Raw genomic sequence first — 12548 nt, forward strand, 5'->3', positions numbered from 1 at the left:
GTCTGGCGCACGGAACATTCTAACTTTACGAAATTATGTCTTATGACCCCAAAAAAGTAGCTGGACTTCTCAATTGAACAGGATTCATTTCAGATTATGTATCTTTTCTTGTAGACAGTAGAACTCAATGTTTGTGTATTCTCGATGCGTTGAGCATGTTCGCGGCATGCGCGTGTTGCCGTGTCGTCCGCCGTACAAGCTGCGATAAGAGATAATGAAGCATCCAAGTGTTCAGATCGGCTGGGGATCTCCGCGATTGTTCAAGAACGCTGGCTCGTTTGGCCCGCAATGCTTTTCATCTTTCGCGACTGATCTGCGCTCTTACTAATTCAGGACCCGAGACTTTTGGATCGCGACACGAGGATTTTTGGGGGCCTTCCCCGTATACACTCCCTACACACCTTGCTTCCACCCCATCCAACACAACAGGATGAGGATCTCGTCAAGATCCCACACGTCGTGGCATTGGTATGCCGTCACCGGCGCACTACTACCCGGTTTGCTGGCCACTGCCAGCCCGGCGGTGAATGTGGCTCTCCAGGCCTCGTTCGACTCGTCGCCGTATCTCGTGGAACTATTGTATGTTGACACTGGGCATGATCGCAAATGTTAAATACTCACATGGGTGTCTCCAGAGAATCGGCCGCAGAGGAGAACGCAACATCTTACTTTCCATTGCTCGACCGTATCGCTGACGGGGTCTTCGAGGACGCCGGAACCGAGAAGGAGCTCTACGACCGCTTCTTGCAGGTCGTGCATGAAGATGGACACCTTCGCACCCCCGAAAGCCTCTCCTCATTCAAGCTATCGCTTTCCGTTCGATCAGCCGCACCCCGCATTCAGGCGCACTACCAGTTTTACAATACTTCGGTCCAACATTCGCTGATGGCTGCCCAGGATGCGGCCTGTCCGGTCTGGGTCCACCACGATGGACAGCAGTTTTGCTCATCAGCAATGGAGCGTGCACAACAACCTGTTGAGGGAGAACTGTAGGTAGATCTCTAGTTAGCATATCACCTGGAATTGGGGTTGGAAGCTGACCTTGAACGTTTGTGGCCATAGGGACCCTAGGGAATTACCGTTCGACCGCGTCTTCGGTGATATATCGCTGCCTCCTGCCGTCCTTTACGCAGATGTCTCATCGCCTATATTCAAGGAATTTCACGAACTATTGACCGAAATGGCAAAAGACGGACATATTTCGTATCGCGTGCGGTATCGTCCCCCTCAACACTGGATCTCTCGCCCTCTATTTGTTCCTGGATATGGTGTGGAGCTTGCTTTGAAGCGGACGGATTATATCGTCATTGATGACCGGGATGCTGAGCAGCGTGGCGAGGATGCGAAGGAAAGGCCATCAAGCGGCTCACAAGACCTGAAGGAGGATTCTCCAGATGACTTGCGGCCTCTTTCCTCGTCCGAACTGTCTAGACTGGGCTGGAATTCTGCAGGTTTCGTGATGGACAGTGAACATCCTCTGAGCACTTTGATGAAGCTCTCTCAGAACTTTCCAAAGTATTCGTCCATCGTTGCTGCTCATAACGCTACCGTGAACCTGAAGCAAGAAGTTCGTGCGAACCGGGCAAGAATGATCCCGCCTGGCTACAATGTTATGTGGATAAACGGCGTTCAGCTTGATTCGCGGCAGATCGATGCCTTTTCCATCCTAGACCATCTCCGTCGGGAGAGGACATTGATCGAAAAATTCCGAGACTTGGGTCTGTCTGCTCAGGATACCGTGAAACTTCTGTCTCACCCCCTCCTCGCCGAATCGCATGCAGATGATGAAACGCAGCGATATGATTATCGTGATGAGCTGGAGGGCAGTGAGGTCATCATTTGGATGAATGACCTCGAGAAAGACTCTAGGTACCAGGCCTGGCCGAGTGATCTTGAATCGGTAAGAATCCTCGATAGAGTCTTGCCTTGGGTTTGTGCTGAAGTTTCCTAGTTTATCTCGAGCGGGTACCCAGGACAACTGCCCCCCGTGAGCCGGGACTTGCATAACGTCATCGTGCCTGTCGATCTATCCAAGCCCGACGATATGATTTTGATTGCCAAGCAATTCCAGATCTTTATCAAGCGCCTGATTCCTGTAAGGTTCGGTTTGGTGCCTACGGCCTCTTCGCCTGAGTCTACCGCTCAGCTGAAGGTGGCACACTATCTCCAAGAGACTTATGGACTTGCATCTCTCATTCAATACCTGGAACAGGTAAGCACATGCTGATATAGTACGTTTACTGAGTGTGGATACTGAGTCATTTCAGTCGGCTTCAAAGCTGAAGGGTGGTAACCCGGAAAAATCAGCTTTCATGGCTGCAACTAAAGATCGAGATGCTCGTGTCGACAAGGAAGTCTTGTCTCTTGAGGAGGTGCTGGAGAGTAAGCGCTACGCTGAAATAGCTTCCTCTACAACGGACTACCAGCGCCGACTGAGCTTGACTGGCGAAGAAGCCCAGTTCCTGGTCAATGGTATTCCGATCTCACGCGAGGGGAATTGGATGCAGGAGCTGAGTATGAACATTGGGAGAGACCTGAAATTGATCCAACAAGCTATAATGCAGGGCGTCTTTGAAGCAGATGCCTGGCTGCCGGAATTTTTCCTGGCAGCATCTCTTGAAAGACGTAACTCTTTCCTAATGCCCGAAGATCCGAAGAATGTCAAGATTGTTGACCTTGCCGGTGTATTTGGTTCGGAACCGGAAGATTTGGAGGCAATTCCTCGGATCATTTCAGAGAAGACTGTCCTTGAGAGTATCCATATCATTGTCGTGGGCGACTTTGAGACGGAGGAAGGCCTGAAACTACTGGCTGATACCCTTATTCTCCGAAAGGAGCATAATGAGTTGGAGATAGTACTGCTGCACAATGGCGCTTCTGATCAAAACGTCTCCAATCTTGGCAAAGTCCAACGTGCGCTTGCACAGGAAAAGGACATTGATCAAATTCTCGATATCCTTGACTCTCCGGACCCGGAGACCTTAGAGTCGGGAAATACAGAGATCTTTGCCTTTCATCGACGCCTCGTTGAGAAGCTTGGATTTGAGCCCGGTGTCCAAGGGCTTGTTGTCAATGGCCGAACAGTTGGCCCCATTCAGGAGGATTCTATCTCAAGCATCAACGAACTTAGCCAGCTGGTGACCTACGAATGGACCAAGCGTATTTTTCCTGTTGCGAAAGTGGCTGAGAATCTAGGGTTGGATGCTAAGCTATCCGCGCCTCTTGATCTTGCCAAACTCACATCGCTTGTTGCACTTTCCACCATTTCTGATGTGCCTGAAGGAATCTTTGAGTCTTCACCAGACTTCAGACTCAGTGTCTCTGATAATTGGAAGACGGACCACTCCGTGATAACCATTTCTAACTCCGAAGACCCTGCTATTAATATTGCTACGGTCCTTGATCCAGCTTCTGAGGCGGCCCAGAGATGGGTGCCCGTTCTGAAGGTTATCTCTGAACTGGCTGGCGTGCAGATCAAAATACTGTTGAATCCGAAGGAGGATCTCCAGGAGCTTCCAGTTAAGCGATTCTACCGCTATGTGCTTGAATCGGAGCCCTCGTTCAACAGCGACGGTTCTCTGTCTCGACCTCAAGCATCATTTACCGGCGTGCCCGTTGAAGCACTGCTCACCCTGGGCATGGACGTGCCCTCATCCTGGCTTGTGGCACCAAAAGAAACTGTTTATGACCCAGACAACATCAAATTGAGCTCGCTTAAGTCTGGCTCCGACCTTGATGCGGTCTACGCTTTGGAGCACATCTTGATCGAGGGCCACTCTCGCGATCTGACCACCAAGTCTCCACCACGAGGAGTGCAGCTCGTTTTGGGCACAGAGAAAAATCCTCATTTTGCTGACACCATCATTATGGCCAATCTGGGATACTTCCAATTCAAGGCACAACCTGGCATGTGGCAGATAAACCTAAAGCCCGGTCGGAGCGAGAAGCTTTACAAGATCAATAGTGTTGGCGGTCTGGGCTATCACCCCCAGCCCGGCGACGAGAACAATGAGGTCACTCTGCTGTCCTTCCAAGGCCGAACGCTCTTCCCGCGCCTGTCCCGCAAACCTGGCTATGAGACCGAGGATGTCTTGGAAACCGGACCTCAATCCGGCTCAACAATGGATTTCGTGTCCAAGGGCCTCAACTTTGCATCAGGTGTACTCTCAAGTGTAGGGGTGGGCTCAAAGGGCGAGCAACACGCAGACATCAACATCTTCTCCGTCGCCAGTGGCCACCTCTACGAGCGCATGCTTAACATCATGATGGTTTCCGTCATGCGCAATACCAAGCACACCGTCAAATTCTGGTTCATCGAGCAATTTCTCTCTCCCTCTTTCCGCTCCTTCCTCCCCCATCTTGCCCGCGAATATGGTTTCTCTTACGAGATGGTCACCTACAAATGGCCACACTGGCTTCGTGGTCAGCGTGAGAAGCAGCGTGAAATCTGGGGCTACAAAATGCTATTCCTGGACGTCCTTTTCCCGCTTTCCCTGGACAAAGTCATTTTCGTCGATGCAGACCAGATTGTTCGCACAGATATGTACGATCTGGTCACGCATGATCTCGAAGGCGCGCCATATGGCTTCACGCCCATGGGCGACTCCCGCACCGAGATGGAGGGCTTCCGCTTCTGGAAGCAGGGATACTGGAGCACGTTCCTCCGTGGCAAACCCTACCACATCTCGGCGCTGTACGTTGTCGACTTGAACCGCTTCCGTGCACTTGCTGCCGGTGACCGGCTTCGTGGTCAGTACCAGATGCTCTCGGCCGACCCCAATAGTCTCAGCAATCTGGACCAGGATCTGCCCAATCATATGCAGCATCATCTCCCTATCCACAGTTTGCCGCAGGAGTGGTTGTGGTGTGAGACGTGGTGTTCTGATGAAGATCTGGCATCTGCACGCACCATCGACCTCTGCAACAATCCCCAGACGAAGGAGCCGAAGTTGGCTCGTGCCCGGAGACAGGTTCCTGAGTGGACTGTGTACGACGATGAGATTGCTGCGTTGGCGAAGCGTGTTGCTAGTGAGCAAATTGGGTTTGTGCGAACTGGTGAAGATGCCGAACCCAAGGAGAATGACGATGTCGCCGCCGAAGACAACAGTGGTGAAGACGGTACGGACAGTGGCCGCAAGGACGAACTATAGACCCTGGACCTGTTTGATTACTGGGTATGTGTTTTGTATAAGAGCATTGTTCACAAGCATTTGAAAAATTTGGACATGGTATTTGCATTGCATTTTCTTGACAGGACTTGAGCTAGAGCGTGGATTGTTCAGCGCTGGAGTAAGAACCATCGAGTTTCTCTAGAAGTCTCGTCTGTAGTATTTGCATCTCGCTTCTAGTCTGAATCGTCTCCCTCGATTTTGATATCGTAGTCACTGGATTCATTACCACCACCGTCATCAGATTCGGCGTTGGACCGCTGAGCTCTGGCCGCAGGACTGTCATACTTGCTGCTTGCTTCCCGAGATTTCCGCTTGCTCTTCTTGCTCTTCTTAGGAGACTTGACAGACTTGTTTCCTTCAATGTCGGTCCCATTGAGCCCAGGAATCGACTCGCGGTGCTTTGTCTTCATTTTCTTGAGGGGAGCAGCAGCGGCAGAAGTGTCAATCCCATTGGTCTCAACGGTATCCATTGACTTCTTGGACTTCTTTTTCTTCTCCTTCTCCTGCTCTCTCTCCTTCCTCTCTTTCTTCTCCTTCTTCTCCTTCTTCCTGTCCTCCTTTGCCTGCCTGGCAGCGGCGGCGGCTTCCGCCTCCTGGCGTTCCCGTTCCTCCCGCTCTCGTTTCTCTCTCTTCAATCTTTTCTTCTCCTTCTTGGCCGCCTTCCGAGCCTTCTTATCGGCGTCTGTAATGGTCGTAGTTGGAGTCTCAGCTCCCACTTTGGGTTCGGGCTCGTCGACAGGCCTTTCAGTTTCAGAACGCTTGCGCTTCTTACTGGACTTGCTGGCCTTGTTGATCTCATCCTTGGACTGACTCGGGCTGTTTGAATTATGCTGGCGAGTTGGGTGAGAGGCTGCCGAGGGAGGCGCTGGCTCATCAGCGGCAGTGACGAAACTAGCCTCATTGATCTCATCCTCGGACTCGGGTTGGGGGTCGATGTGGGGTTTGGCGGATATCTCCTTCGATGATGATGAACCAAGCGAGAGTAGTTGTTGATGGTCTGTGAGCCCAAGCTTAGGAGTCATCCCTGGTGTGCTGTCGGGTGCTATGCTTTCTTCTGCTTCTTCCTCGCTGTCATCACCCTCCACATGATCATTGCTCTTTTTGACATCATTGCGTGGCTTCTTTCTCTTTGTAGCTGCAGCCGGATCAAACACAGCATCTGGATCAACAGTCTTTCGCAATATTTCAACATGTCGTAAGATCTTGCGCCACCTGTCTGCACATTGCTGACGAGATCGAACGTGGTTCATCGCAGTGCTGACATTGCCCCATAAGATTATTTGCTCGCTCATTCCGTAGATGTCTTTCCCTGCCAGTTCAGGATGAATGGTGTGCTCAATGTTCCAGATATCCTGTATGGTACTCATCAGAGATCGCATCTCGGCTTCGGTCCAAGCCCCGCGATTCTGCGTGCCTCGGTATTCCAAACGGTTCTTCCATCTTTGCGTTACATCATCGTCGCTGCGACCGAGAAGTTTCGCAATGAGTGCGTACTTCGGCCCATGCTCAGCACGTAAACGGACAAGTTCTTCATCTTGTTCTGCTGTCCACTCATGCGGCTTCTGAGTTGAGTCTTGAAAATGCCGTCGCATGAACCGGTACACAGATCGACGGTCCCGATCAGGCAGGATTGCGTAGATTTCGGCCCAGAACTCGGACTTTCTGCAAATGTCGGTTGGGCACGGCCACTCACCGCTGTCACGCTCTGAATGCTGTACCATAGCGTCGAACATCTTGGGATTGTGATTGAAGCCATTGCGGTTGCAAAAATCGACTTTGTACTTCTCGAGCTTCTGGGTTTCTTCCTTGACGAAGAATCCCACCTTCAAGTTGTTCTTTCCACCAATTCGTGAACCCCTAATCTTCCTCGGTCTACCCGAGCGAGTAAGGTTGTTGTTAGGCTCAGAAGAGGGCGCCGCTTCAGGAGCAGGTTCGGAGGATGGAATGGTGGGAGTGGTTTTCTCAACGCCATTTGAGGCAGGCTCGCTATCTTCCTTGTCCGGATGATCTGGAAGCGGATCGACTGGCCGATCTTTCTTTTTGGGTGTCGTGACAGTAGGAGCATCGGCCTCGTTTACGATGTCCTCCGCAGCCTGACGCTTCTTCTTTTTCTTGCCATCCGGCTCCAAATCGCGCTTTCGTTTTGAGGGCCGCGGTTGTTCTTCAACTCGAGGAGGGGAAGACACAGCGCCGTTGGTGTGTATCACAGAAGGTAAACCCTCCTTGTTCTTGGACTTGCGTGACTTCTTTTTCTTCTTTGCGCCGTCTAGGGTAGCCTGCGGATTTGAGGACTCGGGAACTGCAACTAGTTAGGATGGAAATGCATTTTTATGAGTAGACTGTGAGTCATACCCTTTATATCAGGTCTCTTTGGTCCATGGGACCCAGAAGAGTTTTGATGTGCCATGATTTCGAGGAGCAGAGATGGGCACGGAGCTCTCCAAATTTACCCAGGCTGACCGGCAGAAATTATACACCGCCTGCACCACCCGCTTATCGGGATAGGTAATGTGAACCTTGGAAGTATGCAGCACTTGGCTCATATCTGATGCAGCTTTTGCAGCCTTACTGGAACCCATAACATGCTGATATGCAGAAAATACTGTACAGATTGCTCTCATGGTATACAAAATGGAATCGTAAACCCCCTCGGAATCCAATACTCCTCAATAAATGGACCATCGAATAGAAAACGCAAATCAATCAAGAAGTCAGTTTCATCTCGCGTAGAACTCTTGTCACCAGTTTCTTCTGGTCTGTGGGGTGAAGATTATTCTCGTCTGTGGACTGCAAGCACCGGCCAATGGCGACAGTAGCCTTGATGGCACTTTCGCCGGCATTTGAGCAATCCACCCAAACTTTCCCATTGCGCCCAACGGCGATCTCAAACCCCCCAGGCCCTCCAGCTTCCTCCCAAGCTCAGAAAGAACCACAAGTCCCTCAATAGCGTTTCCATGATCAGCCGAAGAGGAGCTTGCCCGAATCAACCGCGCTGCCATGCCTGTCGAGATGTCGAAGACCATTCCACCTAGAAGAGGACCGAGACCGCCTGGCTCTGCTTTGCCAGTAGCTGGATTGACGCACGTAAGCTCAACCTCAGCCCCTGCGCCAATGCCCACAGACGACACTCGCGCATAGACCAGCTCGCCCTGCTTCAACATTGGCCTTGTCTTTTTTGTAGCACCCTCAAAGGACAGTTGGCCTAGCAAAGCATGGGCAGTGTGCGGGGTCACCATACAATGGAAGTAGTCGGCGCTAGAGTGGTGGATTTGCGCGATGACTAGGTCGTTATGTGTAGGGATGTATCGACGGTTGGAGAAAGACAGAAGCGAAACCGTGTTTCGTTTGGCATCGGTCGATACGAGACCGGCTTGAGTTGCTGTCAAAACATGATTCAATGCCGCAGGTTTTGCTGAGGGCTGCGAAAGAAGACGAAGGCCCTGGCCTAGCTTTAAAGGATTGGCATTGGTAGGAGGAAGGCGGTCGTTGGGGACCTCATCACCTGGTAGGAGGATGAGTGGCGTCGACATGATCCCAGCCGGTAATTTGAAGCAAATTGAAAGTTTTCGAATGCCAGGAGAGCAGGGGCCCGAAGTGAGAAATGTTGAGTTGACGAGCACTGTACAGTAAACGACCGCAGCACTGCATCAAATTAACATCTGAAAACCTCGGCCGATCCTTACTCATCATCCAATCACATGACCGACATTAGCACAACTCTTCTACAGATCTCGGAAGGCAGAAGAGACATGTGAAGTTGGAAGTTTGGTCAATAGTATAGCTGCATTCGAATTCCCCCCACAGTTTCATATTTGACGAAGTCTAGGGTGATCAAGTGAGAGCAACTATGATTGAAATTCCACCGCCAAGACGGAGGCCCAGATCACCCCTTATCACCACGTGATCTAGAAAATAACGGGCAGTTCAATTGGTGGCGGACACGGGCGTCGATAGAGACGTGTTGAATATATTGTAAAAAGAACCAGTATTATATGGGATAGATTGTGTCAGGTTATCCGCATAAATTTCAAGTACACCCCGTTCGTTGACTTGGAAGGTATGCCGAATAAGCTGTAGATGAGCTCTGAATGTTGCCTGTACCGCCACAACCATATCGATAAGCACCAGCCACTCTCCCGCCGGAAATCTTCAAATTTTTCGGCTTCCCCCCCCTCCATCGAGACTCGTCCCCTTCATCGGTCACCCCCCGACTCTCTCTTTCACACATTGTGTTGTGAAATTAATCGCTATATTTGTGGTTTAGGATTTCCCCTTTTTCACACTCGATAAAAATGGGTGACGCGGCCAACGGTGCCCCCGCTGAGGCGGAGCGCTTTGCTATCGGTATCTCTTTTGGCAACTCGTCCAGCTCAATTGCCCGCATCTCGCCTGTATGTTGTGACAGTTCATTTTCAGACCATTATGAGAGGCTGATGCACCATCTAGGAGGGCAAGGCTGAGGTCATCGCCAACGAGGAGGGCGGTATGGTTGATTCAATACCCATTGCTTGATGAACTCTCACTGAACACTATTAGACCGTCAAATCCCAACCGTCCTTTCTTACATCGAAGGAGAGGAATACCACGGTACACAGGCCAAGGCGCAGCTTCTCCGTAACTCCAACAACACCGTCGCATACTTCCGGGATTATTTGGGCAAGGAGTTCAAGTCTATCGACCCGACCCCATGCCACCAATCCGCCCACCCCCAGCAGAGCGACTCAACCGTCGCTTTCACCATTCGTGATACCGCCAGCGAGACCCCTAACTCTGTCACTGTCTCAGAGATTGCTACTCGCCACCTTCGTCGTCTGAAGCAGTCCGCTTCCGATTTCCTCGGCAAGGACGTCAACGCCGCCGTCATCACCGTTCCCACCGACTTCACCGATGCCCAGCGTGAGGCTCTCGTGGCCGCCGCCAAGGCTGCCGACATTGAGGTTCTCCAGCTTATCCACGAGCCCGTCGCGGCCGTGATGGCTTATGATGCCCGCCCCGAAGCGACCGTCACCGACAAGCTCGTCGTGGTTGCTGACCTAGGTGGTACCCGCTCTGATGTGGCTGTGGTTGCTTCTCGCGGTGGAATGTACACTATCTTGGCTACTGCCCACGACTACGAGCTTGGCGGTGCTACCCTGGACCAGATCATCATTGACCACTTCGCCAAGGAGTTCATCAAGAAGCACAAGACTGATCCCCGGGAGAACGCCCGCGGGTTGGCCAAGCTCAAGCTTGAGGGTGAGGCTACTCGTAAGGCACTGAGCCTGGGTACCAATGCTCAGCTGAGCATCGAGTCTCTGGCCGACGGCATTGATTTCGGCTCCACTGTTAACCGTACTCGCTTCGAGCTGCTGTCCGGCAAGGTCTTCGGTCAGTTCACAGGCCTGATCGAGCAGGTCATCAAGAAGGCTGGTCTCGATGTCCTCGACATTGACGAGGTTATCTTCTCTGGCGGCACCTCTCACACTCCCAAGATCGCTCAACTTGCCCGGAACATCTTCCCCGAGAAGACCCTTATTCTGGCCCCCTCCACCTCAACCACTGCCATCAACCCGTCTGAGTTGTCCTCGCGTGGTGCCGCTTTCCAGGCCTCTCTGGTGCAGGAGTTCGACCGCGAGGACATTGAGCAGTCCATCCACCCCATGGTAACCGTTACCCCCCACCTAACCAAGGCCATCGGTGTTGAGTTCACCTCCGGCACCGACGTTACCTTCCAGCCCCTTCTCAACACCGAGACTGCCCTCCCTGCCCGGCGCATTGCTCAATACTCTGCTCCTAAAGATGGCGGCGATGTTTTGGTCCGCGTGTGCGAAGGCGCTCGCGAGATCAAGGTCACCAAGCCTGAGCCCAAGCCTAAGGAGGAGAAGCCAACCGATGAGGATGATTCCGACTTCGACTCAGATGAGGATGAAGAAGAGGAGATTCGCGAGGTCATTTGGAAGACCGAGAAGCCCGTCGCCGAGCTCGCTGTCAAGGGCGTCAAGGCTGGCGGCAAGGTCGAGGTCATGATTCACGTCAATCCTGACCTGGGTCTCCAGATTGCCGTGCGCGAGGTTGGTGGCACCACCGCCGTCCGCGGCGCCATCAACGGCTCTGCTTAAATCCCTTTCATCTCAAAAATTGATCTCCTTATGGTGTGATGATGCATACATGATTGATAGAGGCCGTGCTTTGTTTTTGTGTTACCGTCATTGTCTTGTTGGAGTCACGCCTTCTTCCCCTTCCCCGTGTTATCTATTCTATATAGACTCCCAATTGGAAAGTGACCAATAAGAATCATTTACCAATTTCTGAATCGATCGATCCGCGGATTGTTCTGTTTTCCAGCTTAGGCCATTCCAGGGTGACAGGATTAAACACCACTGGTTCCTAGACTCCAACTCTGGGTTGTGTTCGGTGGTTCTGTCTTTGATTGGTGGATAGCTAGCTACCTTTGACGCATTAGTTCGCAAATGATCTCAAGACAACATAGATATTATATTACAACTATTAGGTGAAAGCTGCAGACAAGGCATCGGATAATCAAAGTCGGCGAACCATTGCACCATGAACTCGTCAATAATTCATCGACGTAGACAACAACATGAACCAAGAGGTAACTAGTCACCAGCAATGCTAGTGGCAGTTCGGACGGAGGGCAAATTTGGGGGTTCAGTAACGATCGTGGACAGTTCGTCACAACATGAAATGAGTGGGTAGGTAGTACATCAGCGTGCGAAAATAAACCAAGCATCGCATCAGTAAGGCTAAAGCAAGACAAGAGAGATCAGCGCCAAAGCGAGAACTCTCCCCGGGGTGTATCAACGCAGCAGAGAAAATCCGTATACGGTACGATACGACACCTCGAAAGGGACTGGGGTCACCATTTGCGCGGCGACTCTAGCTTTTCTTTTATTTTTGGCGAGACGTAGAGTGTGACCCAGAAGAGTCAGGATCTAGGAGTTCTGCGCTTACGCGTAGGATTCCTTCTTGCTCCTCACGCTGTTCGAGCGCGCTGAGGAGAAGAAACCACGGCGGCGCTCCTTGCGGCCACTGTAGCCGCCGTCCTTTCGGCCGACTGCACCACCCAGACAGTACATCAGGCAAGAGAGGAACAGACAGGCACTGGCGGTCCACATAAATGCGAATGCCTTGACACCGAGGTGGGAGGACTGGCCATTGCGGCTGAATGCGCTGCGGCCTTGGACGAAAACAGCGCTGATTTCTATGTTAGCTTCTTCTCAATTGACAGGATGAGCATAGCTGAGGGAGTTCCTACGTCATGAGACAGGTGGTGATGACCTGGAAGGTCAGGGCGAGCCAGGCGAAGAAACCGGACAGGTAGCTGCCAATGCGTGTACACAGCGCCAGCAGGCCAGTGAAGAGCGAGATGACGGCAAA

At 51.8% G+C, this 12548-nt stretch overlaps 5 protein-coding genes across 5 annotated transcripts; 2 read left to right on the plus strand and 3 right to left on the minus strand.

Annotated features, from left to right (window-relative positions):
* Nucleotides 1–430: 430 nt before the first annotated feature.
* N7498_007930 (uncharacterized protein) lies at nt 431–5150 on the plus strand (the record flags this gene model as incomplete). The annotated part of the gene is made up of 5 exons (XM_058454992.1): nt 431–579; nt 636–989; nt 1063–1900; nt 1952–2212; nt 2268–5150. 5 exons carry the CDS (start codon nt 431–433, stop codon nt 5148–5150), a joined length of 4485 nt encoding a protein of 1494 aa, XP_058307241.1.
* A 194-nt stretch (nt 5151–5344) lies between these two features.
* Nucleotides 5345–7578, minus strand: N7498_007931 (uncharacterized protein; the record flags this gene model as incomplete). The annotated part of the gene is made up of 2 exons (XM_058454993.1): nt 5345–7470; nt 7524–7578. 2 exons carry the CDS (start codon nt 7576–7578, stop codon nt 5345–5347), a joined length of 2181 nt encoding a protein of 726 aa, XP_058307242.1.
* A 331-nt stretch (nt 7579–7909) lies between these two features.
* Nucleotides 7910–8701, minus strand: N7498_007932 (uncharacterized protein; the record flags this gene model as incomplete). The annotated part of the gene is made up of 1 exon (XM_058454994.1): nt 7910–8701. The coding sequence occupies one exon, from the start codon at nt 8699–8701 to the stop codon at nt 7910–7912; it is 792 nt and encodes a 263-aa protein (XP_058307243.1).
* A 762-nt stretch (nt 8702–9463) lies between these two features.
* Nucleotides 9464–11269, plus strand: N7498_007933 (Hsp70 family protein; the record flags this gene model as incomplete). The annotated part of the gene is made up of 3 exons (XM_058454995.1): nt 9464–9562; nt 9618–9654; nt 9708–11269. 3 exons carry the CDS (start codon nt 9464–9466, stop codon nt 11267–11269), a joined length of 1698 nt encoding a protein of 565 aa, XP_058307244.1.
* An 849-nt stretch (nt 11270–12118) lies between these two features.
* N7498_007934 (SUR7/PalI family protein) lies at nt 12119–12548 on the minus strand (the record flags this gene model as incomplete). Its single annotated transcript, XM_058454996.1, has 2 exons — nt 12119–12365; nt 12427–12548. Coding segments are annotated over 2 exons (369 nt in total), but the record flags the coding sequence as incomplete, so codon positions are not given.

The sequence above is a fragment of the Penicillium cinerascens genome (genome assembly GCF_028974065.1).
Source record: "Penicillium cinerascens strain IBT 15544 chromosome Unknown contig_9_segment0_segment0, whole genome shotgun sequence".
Taxonomy (NCBI): Eukaryota; Fungi; Ascomycota; class Eurotiomycetes; order Eurotiales; family Aspergillaceae; genus Penicillium; species Penicillium cinerascens.